This window comes from Manacus vitellinus, unplaced genomic scaffold (assembly GCF_001715985.3).
Source record: "Manacus vitellinus isolate BGI_N305 unplaced genomic scaffold, ASM171598v3 scaffold_29_pilon, whole genome shotgun sequence".
In the NCBI taxonomy this organism is placed as follows: domain Eukaryota; kingdom Metazoa; phylum Chordata; class Aves; order Passeriformes; family Pipridae; genus Manacus; species Manacus vitellinus.
The window spans coordinates 9,823,381-9,847,450 of NW_021940207.1; the positions used below are offsets into that span (position 1 = coordinate 9,823,381).

Genomic DNA, 24,070 nt, shown 5'->3' on the forward strand with positions numbered 1-24,070 from the left:
TCTCTCAACCCTCGTTTGCACCATCAGAGTTCATACAGTACACCTTCAGCATAAAGGTCATGGTATAAAACTCATGAAAATACAGAAATTGTGCAAAGCAGGCCTGGCCCTTCATATTGTCTTTCACTAAAAGACAAAGGCACACGCTTCAACATTCATGATAAGAAAACATGCACAGCAAACACCCCAAATTAGCCGATGGAGTTACATGGTACAGTAAACAAAGCTCAGAAACAACATATGCCACAGCCATATGCCGAGAAGCCAAGGAAGCAGGGACAGCAGCCTGTGCAGCAGCCACACACCACCAAGAGGACACAAAGAGCACAGGAAAGGTATGAGGGCAGCATTCTTTCAGGCACTTGCAGCGCTGATATCAAAATCCTTAGGGCTCCTCATGCTGATGTTCCCGGAACCACCTGTCCTTACCAGGACCAGCTGTGCTGGGCACCCGCAGCCATCCCAGCCCGGGGTCCCTCTGTGCAGAGGCAGCCCCGGGACTGTTCCGTGCCCTCTGTGCTGCAGGGTGAGCGAGGACAGCACTGAAATAGGCTCTGGGTCCTTCTCTTCTGCAGCCACCGAGGATCATCATCTCTTCACCTGTCTGTGCACCTCTAGAGCCCAAAAAAGGCCCTGCACAGTGATCTGGGTCCAGCTGTCCTAAGGAAGGTCTTCTTCGAGCAGTGTTTTGGTGTCATTGCACACTGACAGTCTCAGTTGTTCCACACTCCCTAGGGAAGGGACTGTGGCTGTACAGCACTGCAGGGCAGTGGCAATTGCAGCCTTGCAGGGGCACAAAGCCACCAGCACCCCCCACACAGTGTCTACCAAAAAAGGTGCTGGAGCATGGGATGAGCAGGGGATGTTTAAACTGACCCGGTGCTGGAGGACAGCAGGCTGGCTTCCCAAACACCACCACCACAGCAGGCAGGGGAAGGGAGCCTACACATGACCCCCTGCTGCTTTGGAGCTGTTCAGGCCACCACTACTAGTTACTTCAAAGACTAATAGTTTAGATGAAACCTCAAATAAGTTTTCTTAAAATAATATTAAACAATGGTTTGGGGTTGGGGTTTTTTTTGAGAGAGTTTTATTAAATATACTACATCAATATCTTGTACTCCATAATCTTTTGACCACTCATAGACTGACTTGCTTAAAAATGTATTTTTTAGAAAAACATCTGCAAAATTAAACCTAAAAAAAGTACATATTACACACCTCTGGACAATCTGCATGTTAGCAAAGAATTCCTTTTATTATTCGACCCAAACAAGTACTTAAACAAGGAACATACTCATAAACAGGACACACTCCTTGATTATGGCACACCTCAAACTACTTGGACTAAAGGAAAACTAGTGCAATTGTTTAATTGCATCTAACAACAGAACAATAAAAATGAATTTGTATTCCTTTGTTTTTGTATTTTTTTTTTCCAAATCCATTCTATTTGTTCTCTTCCCGCCACAACAAAACCTCCAGTGGTTAGTCCTGGAGATTACTCAGGAGTCCTTACACTGCATGAAGCAAACTTCCCATGGGCTGATCCATGTTTACACAGAAGCATGCAAAGGAGGATACTGCAGTATTTGCAATGCAAATCTATTAAATACGTTACAACTGAACAACAAGGTGTCCCTTTAACACTGCAATTCTAGAGCCTTTATCTGTGGTGGGAGTTTCCAGTGTCTGAATTATAAAACAGCATACAATTTCAGAAACAGAAACAAGGAGTTTTGCAAATTGTTTGTGTTTTCAACTATGAAATCTTTCCGAGGGCCATGTCTAGCGCCGAAACCAAAGCCAGCTATTGAGTAGCCAGAAAGCTACAGTAATTGAGTACATGATCATTTCCCTCTTGGCTCGCTCTTTGTTCTCTTCTTCCAGAAGTTGTAGACGGCGATTAAGTTTGATTATCTAAAAACAAATAAAGGCTTTTAATACTTCATTAAAAGTGGCCAGACTTTTTTAGAAGCTTCTGAATAACTACACAAGATTAGCATCCCAAAGAGATGGATGTTAAACAGTTGATAATTTGACTTTCTACCTTCAGATCTTGCTGCCCCTAGTAAGTAGGAACAGAAATGGAGTCAGATTCTCTAGATTCCCAGAACAATATAGGATATGTGAGGGCAGTCCAGCAGGGGCACAGAGAGGATCCCTTGCCATGCCTGTTATGGATACCTTTGCAGTCACACAAAAAACCTGTTACCCCAATTTACCACTACAGCTTTGTCTTAATATTGTCAACTACTGTGCTTTACGTACCTGTCTTCTTAAGGAAGCAGCATCCACAACTGTCATGTCATCTGGTGTTCCCTCGAGTGTCGTGTCGAAGTTGGTGAGACCATATCTATTGAACAAAGAAGATGGCTTAGCTGTCTCAGCCACACAAAGATCAGCAAGTACCCTATTTTACCAACATTCCAGTAGATGTATTTCTTGGTGGTGATGATGAACTACAAAGTTTTTTTGCAGCTGTTACAGGGCCATATTTCAATAGGATCCTAACTGAGTAAAGCACAAACGCACATGAAATGGGTAAGTGCTTCACTGAATCGGGGTTGACTGCTCTCCACATTTAAATATTTTTGAAGATTCTCCACACAGACAGACTTCTTGCTGACATACTGTTCCTCAGAAGACTTTCCAGTTATTTAACTGATTCATGAAACCTGAACACTGCCTGAGCTAAAGCGCCAGTTGCAAGAGACCTCTGGCAACAGAGCAGAAATAACCAAATGGAGACTTGGAAAGAACTGGGTGTCTTACGCTCAGTACCTACTTAAATATCCCAAGGGGACATTTATTGAGATTAAGAACCTCAGTCACATTAATCTCAGTATTATAGGCAGAGAAGCTGGCAAATAAAGAGTGCAGTGCAGAATCACTCACTGCTTGCTGAACTTTGTGTGCATTAGAAAGTTTGTTCCCAGGGTACTCTCAGTTTATGCAGCACTTCAGAGAGAGCATTATTCTAACTCCAGGGCAAGGTAATTAAATACAGAACATTTATTATCAGTTGGCAAGTGGCAGAAAGTCTATACAGAGTATGTGTTTTGATCATCCAAGTGCTACCTCTTAATCAGATTCGTTTCCAACAACTAACAGGTAAATCCACCTGTTAGGACCCTCCACCTACCCTTGAGCTTCTCACTTTCTATCTTAAACCTGTTTTCAATTTTAGCTCCCCTTGACTTGCTTTCTCATTAGGACCCATGAACAATTGCTGCAAACAGCTTAGGAAATGGAACAAAATAATGTCAAGGCTACCAAATTCACAACAAACACACCTAAAAGAATGTTTAAAATTTAATGACAGTTAATGGCCAACTAATGAGAATATGAGTAGAATTCCTGGAGCTTGCAGAATGCACTTAAGTGCAGAAACTACTTTTGCACTTTATGTTCTTTCATCACTTTAAGGAAACTTCTCTAGAATGCCCTTAGCTCAGGCAACACCCTCCCCCCCAAACAGACAAATTGTCAAGTTTCCATACACCACTGTTTGTAAATACATTGTTTCTTAATAGGAATTGCTATTTCTAGATCAGAATTGCATTAGTCTGGACTTACAATAAATATGAGATCCTTGAGCTTTGCACACTCAAAAAAATAAATCGAGTTCTCCTTACTCTACAGGTCCTCTGAAATCCAGAGAGATTTCTGATGAGGGTCTTCTCATGGCCAGTTTTTTATTTGTAGTAGATGGTAAAAAATTTAGAAAATTCCACCATATCTACAGCACAGTTGTCCTTCACCATCTCCTGAGACAGGCAAGGAGGCTCAGCATTTCAGTGAGATGGGCATGGCTCCCTCCCAGGTCACACCAATTTAATATAGTCACAGTGTATCACTGCTGCTCTGCCAACTTCCAAACCATTCCAGATATTATATTAGGAGGGTTACCAGAATGAAATCCCTTGAGATATCTCTTGGACTATTCCAAAAACTGAATTATGGAGTTACAGAAGAGTCACCTGCTTGAATCCAGTTTCTATTTAAGCCTAAATCTAACCTCCATTTCTATGAAAACATGGAATTGTAAACAGGAAATGGAAACAACAGATGTAGAAGGGACTATTTTTTTTCCATCATTCTGCCCACGAGATTATGTGTCACTCTTACATCCAGTTCCACTGAAACAATGTCAGTCTGCCAGGACAATGGCAGGGAAAAGGCATCCAGCCACAACTAACAGTCACAGGCATGTTACTGAGAACACCTGTGAAAATTAGGTGATATAAGGCCAAATTTTCTAGCAAGCTCATTACTAAATAGCAAATACCTAAACTGTACTGCCAATGTAATTTCAGAGCCTCCTCTCACACATCAGTCTGAGTCAGAATTCTGCAGCATGTTGTATCTATTGGACAACTGAGGCCTGTGCAGGTGACTTGGATGGGTAAGGAATAAAGGCCTGAAATATCTCAAGAGTTGAGAGGGAGCACAAAAATATTGTGTTTTAAAATAAGATCACTAAAAAGAGGGAAACAGAAACCTGAATTTTAGAATCTAAATTAGGGGGTCATGACTAACAAAAAAATACTCTTTACCTGGTGTTGTCATGATGAGGGTTAGAGGAAGTGGTAGCAGCTGACCCACCACGTAACACTGGCCTACAGCAGGTTTGTGTAGATAGAAAGCACGAGACAGAAACAGGAAATGACAAACAGAGATAAGAGGTAAAACACAGAGAACAAAGGAACTTCAAAATACTTCCACATATACTCTATAATGTTTTAATACAATATACCTTCTATTTATTTTCTTGTAAATTGCACTTTCGTATTCTTCTTATCAAATTTAATCAACACTGAATGTTTTTTGCAGCTAAGAAGTGTAACAAGTTTTTGATGATATAGCTTCATTTATGGAAGACAAACTAGTGGAATAGAGATTTGGGTGGAGATTATCAGCCTTATAAATAACCATGGGAAACTTCCAGTTAAGAAAACAACAAAAAAATACCCCTTGAAACTAAAAATCTCACCCAACAACAATGGGTAAACAATAAATGTATTTACACATACTTTTAAAAGCCCTTTTAATCCTCCTCTCCTCCCTCTAGGGAAAGGGGAGATTTGTCTTTTTTGTAGTCATCTATGCTAGATATAATTTAGATATAATTAGAACACCTGGGCTAGTACCTAAGGACCATGGATAGTCTGAAGAGAGGTATACCTCTCCAGGAAGAAGTGACTACAAGGTTCAAGCAGATGTATGAACATCTTTGTAAGTGTTGCTCTTTAAATTTCTTTTTCTTTTTCTTCCTAGGCAAAGAGGAAGGAAAGGTAGGGCTTTTTAAGTTGCTTCAACTCTATAATATACATTAGGTTTGCAGTAAGAAGCTCCTGTGTTGCAGTTTACAGAAGAGGTGAATACCAGCAGTACCTTCTGACCAAGCTGGTACTGTGTTTTCAGTGCCTCTGGTAATGAGACATTAGTGTTGCACATCACAGATGTGGAACAAACTGTTCAGGAGCCTGAAATTCCTTTTGTTTTCCCAATGCCAACTGGAGATACTTGTACCATGCAATTAACCCACGTATACTGCAGGCTGTAACATTAAACACAGAGAGAACCTTGGTATGAAGATCTTTACAGCAGGTACATGTAAGAGGCAGAGCTCTGGTGCTGAGGTAGCTGGGAGAACACTGGCCTGGCCTGAAAACCAGCAAGGACCATGCAAAAATATCACAACCACGAGTTTCACTTAAAAGGATCAGGATCTAGGAGCCTTGGCAAACTCTGCTACCTGATGCAATACTTACTAGGACTAGGTCCTACTCTGGTCAGCACCATAAATGCATACCACAGTGTTCTTCCCTCTAGTACTTAAGATAAGCCAGCATGATGTGTTTTACAAAACAGGAAGTCCCGTTTCCAATACATACACTAACAGAATATTCTTACCTAAATGCATGAGGTCTTCCAAAAAGTTACCAAAAAAAAAAGGTATTCCTAATAAGAGCAATAATTCAGGTAGCCTGAAGTATTCACTGACAGATGCTACAACTACATACTTTAGGAAGTGTAAGAAATGGAGCAAACAGCAGCTATGGAAAAGGTCCCAGAATTTCTCTGCCAACAAAAGTCACCTGTAACTAACTGGCAGATATGGGAATGCCAGTGTGCCAGTATCCAGCACGCATTTCCCACACCATTGTCCCACAGGACAACATTTGGAATTCGTGTAATGAGAACAACAGGTCTCAAATGCTCTCTAAACTCGGCCTTCTGTGCTATTTTTCAGCAGAGTTTTACAGATGTTGTAGAATTAATGACTATTAATTCACAATACCCTTTCCAAGAAAAGCCAAGGCTTGGAGGCAGTTGAGGGCTACAGCAAGGCACAAACCCAGAGCATTCTGGGATCTGTGTAAGTCTTTAATCCCACTTTCCAACACAGCCAGGCTGTTGGGAAGCTGCACATGATTTCTTCCTTTTCTCTGCAGTTCACATTTTTTCTTTACAGGTGAATCCAAAAGAAACACCACAATATTTCCCTACCTCTCCTGCACTCCTTGCTTGGTTTTATATATCAGATTTGATTATACAGATCATAGTGGCCTCATAACTGAGATCACCTTACCCCAAAATCAGCAGCAAGTTTTTTGGTAAATACAGAATGTGCAAGTACAATAAAAGAAAGCTATTAAATTAATGGCCTTCTTTCAAAAGAAGTGTACCATAGAACTTTGAGTTTTCTGGCTACTTCTTTGAATTCCATCCTAAACATTAATGCATGATCAGAAGAAGCCATAGTTCCAAGGTCATGTGTACTCCCTGCAAATACAGCAGCAGCCTGAAACTTGAGGGGAATGCACAGTAATACAATTTAATAACAGTGGGAAAAGTGGCACTAAGGCAATGACCAACTAAGCCTGGTCTGTCTTCTGCTGGTTAGAGCAGAGCATGCAACAGGAATACCACAGTGAGGATGGAATCAAATACATGGGCTGGGAGGAAAACAGCAAAGTGTGGACAATCTCAGTACCTGGGTCCAACCTGCACCACTCCTGTGCCTGCACACAGGGGACTGAGACCAGCACACACCCTCTGCTCAGCAGAGGCAGTACCTGTGTTCATCTCTTGCTGTACTTTAAAACACCTCTGGAAGTCTCACAGAAACCATAAGAATGGGCAGTAGGACTTGATGGACAAGTTCTGGACATGAACTGGGTAAGCTTCTAAAGTACAGAGAGGACAGTGACTGGATCAAACTGCTCCCCTTGCCTGCCTCAGTGCTACAAGCAGTTACTTCAAACAGCAATAGCTACTGCTTTTCCAGCCTCCTTCACATCTGCAGACCCACTTCATTTTCTTCGGAAATTACCCCAGTCCAAAGCCAGATGTAGCCCTCTTGGATAGCCTTAACTTGCATCCCATTTTATTTCTACAATGAAAAATATAATTAATTTTCTCAATATAAAAAATAATCTTGTTACATCTCAGGACAAGATTATGTGGGTGAAGTTTGGCATTTAAAAAGGATGGTGGCTTTTTAGAAGAGATATCATAAAGGAAATATTAAGTTTTCATGCTTTTTTCTCATAAATAAAAAGGTACTGACCCAAGAGATGAAGAACACTTTAGATAAAGTACAGATTTCAACACAACTCTAGACAGATATGAAATTGCCTTTATTCCTGCATTTAAGACATCTCTAAAATCTCCTTAAATGCAGGGAGTTTTTTGGGGGCTTGTTGGTTTGGTTGGTTTTGGATTCTTTTTGTTGCCTAGAGCATAAAGGATCAGTCTTTGAAGGGCACTCAACAGGCGTAGGCCCTACAGTCATTTGAAAGAAATTGAAACAGAAAAAGGGTTAGAAAACAAAACTGACCTATTGTCCTTGTCCAAGCTGAAGGAAATGCAAGAGCAAACAGACAGTGTAAACAGTGATCATTAAATTGTTGCTCATTTAAATAACCATTATGTGAGCAGTGCTGGCTGAACTAGGCATAACTCATTCTCTGCAGCAGGACAATCAGCACCTACCGTTAGCAGTTTTAGTGGATTGGAAAATGTTTGGGGGAAAAAAAAAAAAAGACAAGCCATGAAACAAGTTAAAAATATTTCCAGTGAGTAACCCACAGCCAGATCTTGTTAACTTTAAAAGATCCCTTCTAGCATTAAGCATAACATGTTAAAAGAGATAAGGTTTTGAGATAGAAAGCACATTACACAGAGCAAAAGAACAGAGTGCAGGTTTGGAGCAATTTAAAATGAACAATATTTTGCAACCATGCAAGTGGATCATCCAAATTTCACATTCCTACGCCAGATGTAATGGTGGGTGTCTGAACACCCAGCCACAAAGAATACACTTCCACCTTATTGAAGAGTTCATTCGTTTGGCACCTATTTGTCCATAGGGGACTAGAAACAGGTTTCCCATTCCTTCTAGGAAGGTTAGTGAGAAAACCTCAAAAATTAACCCAAACCAGGGTAAGTAATGCAGCTTCTGAAGTATTCAGTATTCTAGAAATTTTCTGATAATGGAAGTAAGCTGAAAGTGTATGTATGCACATGTGTTTGTTTTCCAGACTCCAAGAAAACATAGGCACGAATGTGCGTAATGGAAGCCAGGAATAAAACCTGTAGCTCCACTGCAGACTGAGAAAAGGACTAGAATTTCAATCTATATTTTAACAAGGATTCTTGGCACAGTATCTGTAAGTGCTACTGTTCACAGACAGTACAATTCCTCCTTATCTGGGAGCTTTAGTTTAGTAAAACAAACATGTAATTCCATCTCCTTTTAATATTGAAAAGGAAAACAAGTTATTGATGCCCAACTCTTGACAGGTATCAAAATTTTAACAGCTACAGTTAAGGACCCAACTTGCAGAATTTCACTGGGAACTATGCAGCTAATTTTGTTTGATTTTTTTGAGTCCCACTTTAAGAACATAAAGACTAGCAAGACTGGAGTTCTCTGCAATTCAGGGATGTTAATATGGGCATTTATTTACTGTCAGATCAGCAAACATGGTGAGCTATCAGAGGTGCCAGTTTGGCAAGTGACTGCAAACACACAGACATTCACAGTAAGATTGGTTTGATAGTCACATTTCATTACCAAAACAACCAGGAAGCAAATAATTTAACTTCACACTACAAATATTAAATGTGCTGCTGGGATATCAGCAGAGGCAGATGGCAAATTTCAAAGAACTTGCTAGCACAGGCCACACTGAAGGGCTGCAGGAGCAATGTGCAGTTCCTCCCAGTGTTCTTGCCAACTATCTTCTCTAATTCAACCTCTTGGCAAGCCCAGAGGTCTGAGATAACCCTACACTAGAGACTGTCTGCAATTCTTACCCGAATTTCTGTGCTAGCATACTACTGAAACGAAAATTGCTTTTGGTAAATTACCATTGCCATTATCAGTTATTGTAAATGTCTCTATAGTGTTAAACATGCCATTCTTGTAGTGCTTACAAGTGCCAAATCACAGCAGTCCAAGGATGCATCAGGGGGGTAAAACTCCACTGAAGAGAATGGAAGTACAGGGGTTGCCACGAGGCTTGTTCTGGTTCATCACCTCTCAGAGTGTCAGGTTATCCATAAAACCAGAGACAGCAATAATCAGAGGAGCAACCAGCCTCTTAGTGTTCATTGTCTTTCTTGCTCTCAGCATCCAAAGTGGCCACCATCAGTCAGGTGTCAGCCAGAGATAACTATTCCCAATATAAACTGAAACAGCCTCAAGTCTTAACACATTACCAAAAGCAGCATCTACAATGCCTTGCATGATATTCTGCCCTGTGTCTGCACATTTATTTTAATGCTTTATTACAACATCAACCCAATCTTATTGATTTGCACCACTGCTCACCAACAGAAAAGCAGAAGACAAGGCTAGTAAATTTGCAGGCTCAGGGTCAAGTGTTAATTGCAGAAAAGGCTGACAATCTCAGAAGAGCAAAACCCCCTGCAGCCACAGGCTAACCTTTCCTATTTTGATTTTTATTTGGAAGGGAACCAAAACAACCCTATATTTGAAACAGAAGCATTTTGAAATGTGAATTTTGGACATTTAAATTGCTTATGAAGAGTGAAAGCAAAGGAAAGCAAAAGCAAATATTTTCATCTCATTATTTTGTAAACAGAAACCAAACTCCACTAAAAAGGAGAACAGAAAAAAAAAAAAAAAAGCAGCAAAAGCTGGCAAGAACCAGTGACAACCAATCACCTGCGGTTTTCATCCAGCACATCCAAGACCTGCTGGTAAGCCCTACGAGTGGAAGACTGGATAAACGACAAAATGCCACGAGCAGAGTAAAGATTAGTTCCGTCTTCAGGTAACATATTGGGAGGACAGACACGAGCCTGTTGCAGTGATGGTGTCACACTGTTTGTATAAGCACAGTAAATGAAGAGAGAAATACTGTAGTCAGATTTTAAATTAAAAAAAAAAGCTTTTCAGATAGACCCCATTCCAAAATGCTTATTGCTTGCTTTTGGTTTACCCTTCTCCCACCATTATAAGGTTACACTCTCAAATTTTAGTAGTGTAGGGATTATGAGCTACATTTACATATGTTCTTCAGAAACAAACACATGTAATCCAAGGACACAGTTTTGATCTGTTATACAAGTTAGTTTTAAAAAGTGCTTGTACAGCTAAATCTGTACCTGTTGAAGTCAGTATTCAAGTCCCTAATGACATCAATGAGAACTGTCTTAAAAAGCATTAGCATTTTAAGAAAATCCTACACAATCTCTTTTAAAAACACAAGCCCTTTTCAATAGGGAGAATCTCACATAGAGCCCCTTCAATAAAATTGTTTTGAAGCTGTGATGAAAGATCAAGATGGTATTTTGGTTTGCACATAAACAAGTTTAAAGACAACTACAACAAATTCAAGAAATAACACAAAATTCATATCCCAGTGAAAAAAATTACATGATATAACTTGTTGACTGTGATGCAAAAAATATTACTTAAAATATGCAGGACTGACATTCAAACATGATCATTTGGATTATACAAACCTTGTCTATCAGAGAGAAATTAGTTTTGATAAACTGCCTGTGATTTCCTCATGTTTCTTTACATTCAAACTGACTTTATCCACATTTTTGTACACATATAAAGGTTCTTTATTTTTTTTAATCTGGAAACTTTAATTAAAGGTGAGATGCTTTTTTAATAGGAAGAAATTTGTGTTAACTTAATTGTACATATTAACACAAATGCAAACCAAGTGTGAGCCACTGTAGCCTTTAAATATTGGGATAGTTTTTATTCCTAGATTAGCAGCCATAAATCAACACATTTCCTTGCCCCTTGTGCTTTGCTCCAACAGCTTTTGGGTTTAGAATGTCAATCTTTCTGCCCCTGGCACTTTTAGTAAAACATTAGTGGCTGAGTGATTGGAAGCTGGTTTGATATTTGGATAATCTCTAGCTGGGTGAGAATTCTATGGATACTCTCACACTGAACAGAGTTGCTCTGCAACTGGCTGGCACCAAGATCACAAAATTGAGCAAGAAAGAAAAATCAGTTGAACAGAATGATTGAAAACACGTTACAGGAATGTCACTTCATCCACAGCAGAGTTCAGCCATCCTGTGCTTCAAAGGAACTCAAAGACTGCAGTGACTGGTTCCTGACTGACACTGGGAATTGTTTATTACCTGAACTGCAGATTCCTTTTCATGCTGCCCTAGAGCACATTTGGACAACAGCAAGTAAGAAGAAGGATACAACAGTAAATAACTATCTCTTCTCTACAGCTTTTATTGTTCTCCAGGACTTGCAGAATTCACCTTTCTCCTCTATTTATGGTGACTTCTACCTTGCAATCAATGATAGTGGTCACACCTACACATTCTACTCTTGAATTGTGCTGGAAATGCCAATGATCACTAGAAAAATATCAAGTAGGGGCAAGTACTGAAATATTGCCACTAAAGGGAATTTATGAGAATTTTTACTCCTTGTGGATTTGCTGGCTTGAGGCAATCCAGGGAGAAGCTTAAAGCTTGAATGCACAGTATGTTTTACTTCAAAAGCAATTTTTCCTGTTCATCACTTCAGATATGCACAGAATAGGCTGAAAGATAGTTTTGCAAAGAGTATTTAGACATACTGCAAAATAGATGACATTGTGGAATTCCTGTTGCCCAGAATGGTATCACCATAAATACCACAGTAATGTTATTTGCACACAAAGACTTCTGTAGATACTAAAAGTATTTTAAGAAGTGAAAAAAACCCCAACCTAATTTAACAACAACTGTACAAAATTCCCTAGAACTAAGTTACATGTGCTGATTAAATTCAAAGTGTATATAATAAGGAAAAATCAAAAATTGAGAATAATTCCATGAAGAGCACAAATGCCAGGGAGAGAGAAGCCAAATTTTATTTCCATCTTCTTTTTTCAGGGTTTGAAATTTATGTCCTGTAAACATATAGGACTCCTTTGAACTATGTCAGAGACCATAGAGAAGAAATATTATAAAGCAATTATCTGATATACAAATCAGCCCAGACGACAAAAGAAAAAAAATCTCTAACATATACCTCGTATGAGCACATATCATTGTTGTGGCTATGCCTCTTCTCCATTTCTAGTTAAATGGTCTTAGTTTTAGGTATAACTTTGTTTCAGATTTCTGAAAAGTGGCTCCAGCCACTTATTTTACCACTCCCTGGTTACCAACACCAATCAATTCCAGAGTTTGGAACCAAACCAAACAACATGGAATTACAGTCCTTACTATGAAAGTGTACATTCTGCTACCTGCAGAGTTCTTAGCTTAGCAGTAATCTCTCCTAAAACTTCTCAAAGCATTTGTGATGTACACAGGCTTTATTTCAGGTATTTCTCTGACTTGCAGTTCTGGAAGTATGAAATGACAGGTAAACAGATTTAACTAGTTAAGGTTACTTTAAATTCGAGCACATAGACAGACTGTATTCTTGTTAAAGACATGCACACAATCACCTTTTCTCCATGATTTGCATGAAGAACAGAATTTCTCAAACCATGACATTGAAATTTTAGAGAGATGTGTTTTTCTAAGGAAAAGGCTGGAACAGAAAAAAAATTAAGTGCTGTCCACTTTCCATGCACTCTTGGTGATTTGGTAACTTCCAATACAGAAGTGTAATCCTTGCATTCAACATTGTCTGGCAATGACCAACAAAATGCTTGGCTTCTCCAGCTATTCAAAACCAGCCACAGAACAAAGAGTCAAACAAACTACTTTGAAATTTAATTTTTTTTACTGTCCCTTTCATTTTCCCTATGCTCTTAATGAGGGGAAATGATATGGCCAAGTTTGAGAAACCCTGAAGCAAAATTAGAAACCACACATTCAGTGTAGCAAAGGCTGTTTCAAATTTTATCTTCTAAACTACAGATACTTAGTCAGAATATTAGTATTGCAGAGAGCTACGTAATTAAACACACTCTTGATTTTCATGTACCAGGTAACATTTAGGCTTACGTGCAATCCTTAGTCGAAAGAGGTGACTGGAACCGTGGCATTTTATTTCTTGGGACAGTATCTGATCTGTGCCACCTTGAATAATAATTGTAATCTCTTAAGTAAGCATCCTTATAAATAGAGGGATTGTAATTTAGAGAGCTGTCACTACTGCTATGCAGACAGTTACTGTACCACCAGGTACCTACTTGTTAGTCTCAGGTTTTCTAAGAGCAGTTGGGAATTACTGTCTTTAGTGAAGCCTAAGTGCCAAAAAATTCTCAGAACTGTCTCTGCATGCAACTGGATGACAAGAAAGGTAACAGAAGAGAAACTACTTGTTCCATATGGAGAACACTGTGATAGGGAGCCCAGCCAACTCTGCTTCCATCTGACAATCTATTCCAGAATATTTAATTTTGTCACTTTGTAAGCCAAGCACTGGAATTGCACGCAGTACATCTGAATATTTTGTCCAAGGAGGACAACGATGCACTAGATTAAAACTTCAGAATTATAGTCTTGTTTAGAAAACAAAGGCATTGAAAGGCATTGCTCCCTGTGCCTTTTAATGGAGTCCTCATCCCAGCATCTGAGCTGACTATCATGTCTGTCAGGGAGTTGAATCAAGGAGGTAAGAGAAACAAGTGTTTAAAAAAAAGGTTTTGGGTTTTGTACAGGAATTTAATATTTCAAGTAAAACGTGGACTTTCTTTCCTATTTGAAGGTGTGAACTAGACTCACACAAGCACAGGAATAAAGAGCTGATCTTTGTCAAGTTACAGCACCATAGCATGTTACTGCAGAAGTAAACTATGTAGACATGATACGAATTCACAAGTCAAGCCAGTTTTGATGAAGCAGCAATGTATCATTACAGTAATTATAACAAAGGCTATTTTTTTCAGCCAAAACCACTAGATGTAAGAACTTTAGGTGCAGTAAGTTTCTTATGGCTTTGTACCATTGGAAGATATAGTATTTCTAGATAGTAAAGAAATTTCGAGGTGATATAAATGAGGTAACAGGTGCACAACTACTTTTCTGTAGTATAAAGATTACATTTACATGTATTTACATTTACTGCATTTGTGTGAGCCACACAAGTTCCCCTGGGAACATGGTATTTCAGCAACCTGAATTCACAGAACACTCTCCTGGAGTGAGCCAGTCCAGTCACATTCTCCACTTGGAGACTGACAAAATCTAGATGAGGGAGAAACATCCATAGCATGTTCAGAGCAATTTCGTCTTTTGTATTCTACCAGGTCAGAAGAAGCAAATTGTCAGAGAAAGAAGCAATTTCTAGGAACCTCAGTGATTTCAAGGCATGTGATCTACACTCGAGACACAGCATAACTTCTCTCATAAGGAAACAAGAACTTGGGAGGACAAGAGAAAAATGAATTTCTACTAAAATGCACCATCTGCAGGTCAGCAAGTGTGGAATGCTGCAGTGGGGAAGGACAGCTTCTTCCACATGGGCAGCAGAGAGTGTGGATACAGCAGGGTCACTATCAGCTAGCTGGGATTTTTCATGCAAGCAAGAGAAGAGATCCTGGATCAATCCAAAGGACATGCATAATGTAAAGTGCTTGGCACTGGAAGTTTGATTTATGTGACAGACCTTATGCAAGGACTACCATGGGTATCAAGAGAGCCAAACTACTCTCCAGGGGCGTCATAATTTCCTGGCTTTTGTAAATGATAAACTGAGTCACACCACCTACCAGTTATATGTTCTTTGATCACATCCTTTTTAAATTTACAGGATTCCAGGTGCATATTGTATTGCTAAGCTTCTGAAGGACTGCTAGTAGATTCAAAAACTGTGACACCAAATAATACTCAGACCATTTTAAACCAGTAATTCTATACATAGCTACTGAGTGACAGCAAAGCACACAGGCGAGTTTTAGAGATTTAGGATTTCCACATTCAAGAAACCCCAACATGTGATAAAGCTGACAGCAACTGGATACATCCAGTCAAGAGCTGATGTTGCTATTTCCTCAGATGTCTGGCTGGGCAGACATGGCCCATGACTTCTGTAAGATTAAACTAACCTGGGAGCAAGTGTAAAGCGGTATCAAGGAATCACAAGAATTTCTGTACCATCTGTTCTTGCTTTAAGTGCAATACATCAAATATGTCAATACTGGCAAAGCAGCACCAGCAGCAGCAAAGGGATCAACGTTTTCCCAAGCAGCTTCCATCACAAAAAGACCATCATGTACCATGTGCAAGCCATCAGACAGGCAAGAGAAAGCCATTCCTGCAGTGAAATTGCAGTATGTCTGGTTCAACAGGACATAACTGGATAACTGATACCACAGGGAACTTGGGCATTTAGTAGGTTGACAGAACACCTGGAGACTGAGCTGAGCAGGAGATAAGGATGCAAATCTAGTTTTGCCAGCTCAGTGAATATGTCTGACTCTGCAGACTTGAGTGCCTAGACATGTGCAATCCATAAGCTTGTATGAACCAAAAGTCTGATTAAGAAGAGGAAGATATGAAACAACATTTCCATAAAGATGTGGAGGAAGAGAAGGAGACTTATGTCTGGAATGTACAGAGTCCATTTCACTAGCTTTAGACAAACTAACAGGTAGACAGGTATGTAGTACACATAGTGCCCTTGCTCTAAATAGAAGAAAACAGGCATTTCTAGGGCATAATTCACTTGATCTACTTTAGATTAAAAATAGGTAGATCCAAAGTAGGTCATGTACTTATTTTCCTCATTACTGAATATTAAGTTTATGGTGATCTAGCAATACTGTTACACAGTCTACATTGGGACAAATGAATCCCATCTTTAAGTCTTAAATCTAAAATCTTTTCTAAGGCAAGTATTCCTTATGGCAGTTGTATTAAAACTCACAAATAAAAGATTCCTAAGTGTTACATTGCAAAACCAGTTATTTCCAGGTGAAGAGATGCTGTCACTTAGAATAAACTGAGATTAATCAAAAGCTATCATATCCAGTAAAAATTTACAGGCATGTATGTCTTCAGAAAGCACCCTAAGAATTACTGCCTTGGATGGTAACAGTAGATGAAGTTTCCAATTCTAAATGCTACCTGCTATTTTGGTCTCAAAAGGTTAAGATATATATCGACAGATTCCAATATATTAAATATATTGACACCAAAGAAAAATTACTTATTGTAATATTTATGAGGAAATAAAAATACTTCTTCTTCTAAGAGTGAAAATCATTATAATATGAACAGTGAGAGAACTGGGAACATTTTGATGTACAAAGAACTCAATTTCCTGAAAATTCAGGGGAAAAAATATTCTACCAATTCAGAAACTGAAAAATCTCCTGAAATAACAATTGATGGTAACTGGTGAAACTGTGAACCTACAAACACTTCCACCTATCCACTGCAAGAAAAGACTTCACAAATTACTCACCTCACTAAACAAAAAGCATAAGAATTAAGAAAAATGCTGGCCTTGTACTTGTTAAAATGATGTACTTGCCACAACATACAAAATATTAGTTGGAAAAAGCAAATAACAAGGAGATAAGGAACAAAGGAGGTGTGTAACAAAGCTCTAGCAGTGTCCCTGCACTCTGCTGCCCTACTCACATGGAGTCATTCCGGGCCAGTTGGCCGTTCTGCCGCGTGGCGTTTTCGCTCATGGAACGTTCTCTCTTCAGTCTTCCCACTGAGCGGACCTGCATCGAAGGGAGAGAGAGGGACATGAAAGACAGAGAGTTCCAGGACACAATAATGTGCAGTGGAGGTCTGCAGGTTAGATCTGCCCTCAGATACAAAGGCATGTTTTCATGGGTTTCACAATGATAAGGAGGAAAACAACTGATGACAGGATCTGATGCTTGTACATGTAAAACCAAGCTCCAACCTTATTGCAATCCTGTTATCTATCCATGTGATCTGATGCCAAAATGATGAACTGACAGAATTTTTAATAGTCTCTGAAGATATTCAAAAGCCCTCTGGACACAATTCTGAATAATGTGCTCTAGGAGACCCTGCTTGCGTGGGAAGGTTGGACTAGATGACCTCCAGTGGTCCCTTCCAACCTCATCTGTGCTGGGATTACTTCCTATCATGAGAGAGAAATGTATTTCTACTGTATTTTGTAAGTCTACGGAATATGCAGCTTCATAAATATTTTTCTGGTTTTAAAATGTCAATTACCATCATTCACCTGGATGCCAATGTCATACCATTCTATGAAGTTGGTTTGCAGAGTTCTAACAAAACTCATTAATTCTGTGTGGTGTTATATCATCTGGCCATGAACTCCAGAGGTCAACTATGCACATTAAAAGAATGTGTAGTTCTCTAGTCTGTTTTCTGATAATCTGTAAATTAAAAAAAAAAAATCTTGCAGTTTTCTCTTCATCAAAAGGATGTTTTTTTAAAAGTATTTTGAGTAGTTCTAACTATGACTTTATTTTTGTAAGTACTGAGTAAGCCTACTGAGCATGGCAGCCCCATGCCATCTGCCACTTCAAAGGCATCATCAGAAGTACCACAGTGCTAATAAAAATATTTTTAGATTTTCCCAACTTATGCTAGCACCAAGTTGATCTTCACCACAGTAGAGAAATCACTGGTCATTTCACTTTGTTTAGTAGTAGAATGCTTCTCATCTAAGGAAAAAGCAAAAGAAGTACTGGCCTCTTCACTTTGAGGTGTCTGCTGTGGAGGTTTTTCTAGGTCCAAAAAATCTAGCGGTCGATCACTAAGAGAAATAACACGGGGAGGAGTTTTCAGTGCCAGTGGTTTCAATGGAGTAGATTGAAGAATGTCAAGGTCTGCTGGTCTGGAAAATGGAATGTCTTCACTATTACCTGCAAGAACATCAGTTGTCAATAGCAAGTAAACAGTTCTGAGGCCTGAGGGCCAATGCTGAAGTTCAAAAAGACATCACAGCAGTTACTTCCCTGGCCCACGCCAAATAATGAAGTATAACTTTCCTTAGCAGGTCTTGTATGTTAAAAACTATTGGTAAAGCTCTCATAAAGACCACATTATTGACAATTATTTGAGCAGTTTCTCTGGGAACAACGATCCTGAGTAATCCTGAGCCACATCAACTGCTATTGCAAGTGAGAGCACTCAAGACAAAGTCCTGTTAACGGTGTATTTGACTGGGGATGTCAAGGCATAAAATATACATGTCACACATTTTGCAAATTGCAAGACCTTCAGCAGTTCCAGGTCTGTCACTGTAAAGCCCATGACCATAAATACTATATTGATAGAGTCCACCCAATAACAGATAGGTTCTTAACATAATTAGAATTATGATTATGATCAAACACATTTCGCATGACTAATATATACAGCAGATCCCCAAAAGTTGTTATAGTTACTTTACCTTATAGTTAATTAATAAAAATTAGGTGTAAATCAATAAACATTACCTTTTTTCCTCTAAAAATGGTTTAGTAAGATGAAATGTCAGCAGTTAAACCTTCTATGCATAATTAATTCATTAACTGTCTCCATTAAAAGCTACACCAAAACTATTAATAAAACACTGTCAGAGTTTAAGAAACTTCCTATGTCAAAGTTAATGAGCATTAACTGTTTGAAAACCAGAGAGCATTTTACAGGTTGTTCTTTTAAAAATGCATCAATATATATTTTTTTCCATCCAGAAATTTGGGAAACTAATTTAAATTTTCACCTGCATTGAAACGCGGACATACCTGCCACTACAATCCGCTCTGGAACCTGCATAGTTACACTGGCATTTGGAAATCCTTCTGGGATGTCCTTTTCCAGGTCAGCATTTTGAGGAGCTACTTTGAGTTTTTCGGGGACCCTCATGCGCTGACTGATCCCTTCTGTGTATTCCATCTCATACTGGAGGCGGTTCATTTCTGCCATCTCGGCAGCTGGAGACGGGAATGCGGCTCCACTCATTCTGCGAAAAGAAAACCAAAAACTCTAAGAGCAATACAGGAAAGCAGCAGAAAGTATGTAAAGGAAGTGCTTTGTTCTTATTACTAGGCAGGTGGTAGAGACTTATTTAAAGAAACAGTGCAGTAAAATTCATAGGAAGTGTAGTCTCAAAGTGCTGAGAGGTGCAGGTGATGAAAGAAGAACAAATTGATGCTGCAGACAACGCTCAGAGCTGCACTGAGGGTCCTCAAAGTGAGTGAGCCACGACAAAAAAACCCCAAACCTAGAAATTCTGCATGTAAGGGATTATTCTTGCACTGGCTGGCAGAAAAAGAAAGACAAACAACCAACAAATCCCTGATAGGATTGATAGGAAATCTATTCAGAATTGGCAAGAAATCTAAGTTGTTGGTTTGCATTTACACAAATCCAGAAAATGGCTGAAGCCTTACAAAACTGCATGTTGAAACAGTGGAATGACAAAAGGCTCAGCTTGGGCAGCAGCCTCCTGCTCACATTCAGTCATCCAGACCTCCCCCCATCTCACAAGGACAAAGTTCCTATCAACAGCCTGTCAAATCAGCTTGAACACTGAGTACATTCACAACCATTCCCAATCACATCAATTATGTGAACTTCTCACGTCTGTTTTTCTGTAAATTAAAATCTTACTTTTGCAGAACTGATACAAGACGAGGGCAGAGAGAACAAGACTTTATTTAAATTTAAAAGTGTTTGCCAATACTTTATAGATACATTTTCCTAGAAGAGGAGGGGGATTTCAACTGAAGCAGTGGGGGAGTTTCCTAGAAACTGGGCTGTGAGAAACTGATGTATTTGTTATGAGCTGTGTCAAAGACCAAGATAACTGGGGTTTTGAAGATGGATTTAAGGTTGAGAGAAAAAGAAATCCTAGAGATGCACATGGAGGTGGGCTGGGAAGGGGCTGCTCATGGAAACTGCGGGCTGGAAAGGAACCTCAGAGGGCTGGGAGAAGTTGTTCACCTGGGCAGTGGCTGGTGGACCTTGCTGATGGCTCATTCTGAGATTATGGTTATGGACTCAGCTAAGAGAGACATTCTAAAGCTGCAGTTGGAGTGGGGCTGGAAAGGGGCTCCCAGAGTAAACAGTGAGCTGCAAGGAATTGGTTGTGGGAAATTTTTTATCCAGGCAATGGCTCAATGGCTGGGGGCCTTGCCAACAGCTCAGACTGAGATAATGGTTATTTTTAGGGTTAGGATTGGAAAAAAAACCCCGTTTCTAGACATATATGTGCACACACAATATGTAAATACAGTTTTCCCAGCAAACCTGCTTGTGGGAAGCATGGCTTACTGTAGCAGGACATCATTTAGTGGTGTTGCTTAAGCAGTTTCCTAAATGAAGTGACCTATTCTGGCAAAAAGGCAGGGTTTGCCACTAATATTGCAACTACATTCTTTTCCTATTTTTGGCAGCAGGGCTCTGTCTGTTGCTGTGTGTGCATTTCCCTGAGCTGAACATGCAGAACTCTGAGCCTCAGTGTGAAGACGCTGCGTGGCAGGTGAGGCAGCCCACAAGCCCTTCCTCCCACCAGCACACACAAGCAATACCTTCCAGATTTATCAATAAAACCTTGAACTAACAGTAACCTTCAGCCAACAGAAAGAAGCACACAGAAGGATCTGGACTGTGGAACACTTAAATGCACACACTGAGTATATTCAAGATGTGATCCACTTGGGAATCCATCCTGGGATCCTCAGCGTTATTTTCAAGACTTCCTATGACTATGGATCAAATGAAAGAATCTCATTAATCTCAAAGTCTCACTGGAGCACAGCAGGAAAACAAGTGATCAGGGACAAGGCAAGAATGTCACTGCTCTATGTAAACTTTAAAAAAAAAATACTTATAAAGAAAATACCTGAAAATTTAATCCATCTGTATTAATTCTCACTATTTGTATGTAATCAAGTGAAATAAAGTTAACCCACTTTGTTAGAAATAAACACTTTATAGGAGTTCAAGAGGTTCTTAAACTTCTCTGCCACTTCAAAGTTTTTAACCTTTCTCATGGAGTTTTTTCATCCTTTGATTTTGCAAGCTGGATTTGTCTCTCTTGCAGACATTGGCTGGATCAGCCAGTGACATGAAGAAAATAGAGTCTTCTGACATTTCCACATTCCAAACAGTGCTTTTCATTTGAAAACATTCTCTCTGATGAGAAAAGCATTCCCAGATCGAATAAAAATGTCAGAAAAAGAGACCAAATTTTAAGAAGAACCCAGAATATCGAGTGGCAGCACTTCAAGCACACTTATTGCTCGCAGGACTTGACAAAAGGTGTTTCAGTGCTTGCCCACATTCTCGTTTTGAAATACCTGTGCAGCTCTAATTTTGGCAATCAAGTATCCCTGCCCTGCAGCAGTGTTTGCACCACAGCTTCCCTACAACCTGGCATTGCTTTGGGACACAAGTTTACACCACAACTGTTTTCCAGCCGCAAGGTAAAACACACACAAAGCCATAATTAGAACAGTCACTTTATATAAACTATTTATACATTAAATAGCACTGTGTGGGTTTAGCTGTACTTTCCAAGGACCTACGGATGCAATACCTCAATGTCTTCCTACTCTTGCCTACTTCCTGTCTACTTTCAGTCACTGAGAACTGGATTTGCTGTCAAAGTGATTTCAGTTTTTACTCCTTTTTACAAGAGAATAGCAAAACAAGAAATGGTGAGATTTCACCAACATAAAACTTAAAATATTTTAATGGAGCTTGAGAACAAAACAAACTAATGTTTTCTGTAATGTCTTTGTTACACAAAGCATTTTACAGAAAAACATTAATAATAAATCAGGGATAATGAGGATTTTAAAATTGATATTTACAGACCTAGGTAGTTCTTAAAGAGGCATGAGAATACGAGTCTGAGAACAATAAGACAAAAAAATTACAATCACAGATACAGGATAAATAGACAGAAAGTAGCTGAAGTACAAATGAGCATCAGTGGCATTTAATGAAAGAAGGCAGGGAGGGAAGAAATCCAGAGAAGGACAAAGGAAGAGACAGCAAGAGGCAAGGGGTAGGTACCTCCTTCTCTCTCTCCTAAAAAAAGAACATCAACAGGAGAGATGAGGATGAAGCAATGCATAAAAATGTTAGGGATGACTCTTTGCCAGTATTCTGGCAATAACCAGGCATTGGTCATATCTGTGCTGCAACAGGGAATGTTCTGCACAGCGAGGAACCCGAGATACAGGATGAGCACTGGTAACAGTATATCTGTGCCAGCTATGAGAGCAGGGCACGTTTTACAGCCGACACCAAACTGTAACTTCTCCAGCTACATTACTGTTTGTTCCTGATGTGGTTACTTTACAGCTCGTCTGTTCGTGTGCGCATTAAGCTGCAAAGTGCTCCTTTGGCAAGTGTCCACATATCCTCAGACAGGAAAAAAGGGGAAGAGGAGGACTTAGAGCAAAGCCAAGGCACGAATGAAGGACCCGAAGTACCTATTACAGGATCCTAGAACTGTCAGAACACGTATCACGGAGGCGGCGTGGGGCAGAGGCTGTGCTCTAACAAAGCACCGACAGAAGAACCCGAGGGGAAGGAGCCCCAGGAGCAGCCAAAGCTGTTCTGCACAGCGCAGTCACAGGTGCTGAACTTCTAAAATACGCTGTCCCCTTTCCTCAGCACATGAACAAAACGTATCCATTATACACGAGGAAAGCTCTGCGGTCACAAAACACTAAAGGCTGCGCTCTTTCAAGTCTATTTTACTCCAGCTGAAGGTTTTAACACGAAATATTTTAATAGAAAATAAAAATACTGAGGAACGTTAGGAGAAAAAAACCGTCACTCCGAGAACCATTTCTCTGAAACACCCAAATATTCCCCGCGCTGCGGCGGCATTCAGAGCATTCCGCAGCAGGCCGGGGGAAGGTCCTTCCTTCCCCTAAGGGAGGGTCTCAGACGATAATGCCCGAGGGCAGAGGGGACTCCGCGGCCTCAGTGCCTCGAGTGTCCCCGTGAGGGCTGAGCGTCCAACCCCCCCGGGCCGCTGCCGACCCCCAGCGCGGCGCTGCTCCCGCTGCCGAAAGGCTTCCAAGCACTGGGAGCGCCGGGGACACACGGGCCGGGGGGCTCCGGCTGTGAGCGCGGAAAAGGGCCGGTCTGGCCCGCGGGCAGGCCGAGCCCCCCGCGCGCGAGCTGGGGCGCTGCCGCCGCGCCCCGGGCGGTCCGTACTCACCCGAGCGGCGCGGAGAGGCCGGGCAGCACTGCGGGCCCGACCCGGCCCGCCCGGGCCGGGGAGCGCCTTCAGGCACCTCGGCTCCGCTCGGCGCTCCGCGGGTCAGCCGCGAACGCGGCCTGCGCGTTCCCCATCGGGCTTCCGTAAGAGCCGCGCGTCACGTGGCAGAGAGAGGGCAGGAAGCGCGCCCGGCAGGTGCCTCACGTGCGAGCTGCCCCGGGGCATCCATTTTTGGTGAGGGCGGGGGAGCCCCGCGCAGGCGCACTGCCGTGTCCCCGCCAAGGTCAGAGCTCCGGGCCGGGTAACACCGCTGGGACAGGGACACACTGGGCCCTAACCTTATGCTACGGGCGTGGAAAGTGTGTCCAGGTGTGTGCTGAGAACAGGCACCGCAGGGCGCGTTTTCTCTCTCTGAGCTGCGGCCCTTTAAAAGTGACCGAGCGGCTCGTTCCGTCTCACGTCCTGCCGCCC

The 24,070-nt window shown here is 40.8% G+C and overlaps 1 protein-coding gene across 7 annotated transcripts; it reads right to left on the reverse strand.

The window, feature by feature from the left end:
* Positions 1-1,073: 1,073 nt before the first annotated feature.
* Positions 1,074-23,640, reverse strand: MFF (mitochondrial fission factor). 7 transcript variants are annotated; one of them, XM_018074963.2, is made up of 10 exons: positions 23,600-23,640; positions 19,158-19,376; positions 18,121-18,293; positions 17,059-17,147; positions 13,474-13,548; positions 10,205-10,363; positions 7,850-7,867; positions 4,560-4,622; positions 2,272-2,356; positions 1,074-1,920 (listed from the first exon to the last, which is right to left on the reverse strand). In XM_018074963.2, exons 2-10 carry the CDS (start codon positions 19,372-19,374, stop codon positions 1,789-1,791), a joined length of 1,011 nt encoding a protein of 336 aa, XP_017930452.1. In that variant the 5' UTR covers positions 19,375-19,376; positions 23,600-23,640; the 3' UTR covers positions 1,074-1,788. The 7 variants fall into 7 exon arrangements, with proteins under 7 accessions (XP_017930452.1, XP_017930453.1, XP_017930451.1 ...); XM_018074964.1 differs by lacking the exons at positions 13,474-13,548; positions 23,600-23,640 and having other exon boundaries at positions 19,158-19,375; XM_018074962.1 differs by lacking the exons at positions 7,850-7,867; positions 23,600-23,640 and having other exon boundaries at positions 19,158-19,375.
* Positions 23,641-24,070: the final 430 nt, after the last annotated feature.

What these genes read in the sequence shown, in the direction of transcription:
- MFF (XM_018074963.2), bottom strand. Translation starts at nt 19,374, where the DNA reads ATGAGTGGAGCCGCATTCCCGTCTCCAGCTGCCGAGATGGCAGAAATG. An exon ending in CTGGCCCGGAATGACTCCAT is followed by an intron (nt 13,549 to 17,058) that starts GTGAGTAGGGCA and finishes TTATTATTCAAG; the next exon opens with GTGGCACAGATCAGATACTG. An exon ending in CCTCATCATGACAACACCAG is followed by an intron (nt 2,357 to 4,559) that starts GTAAAGAGTATT and finishes TTTGTTCAATAG; the next exon opens with ATATGGTCTCACCAACTTCG.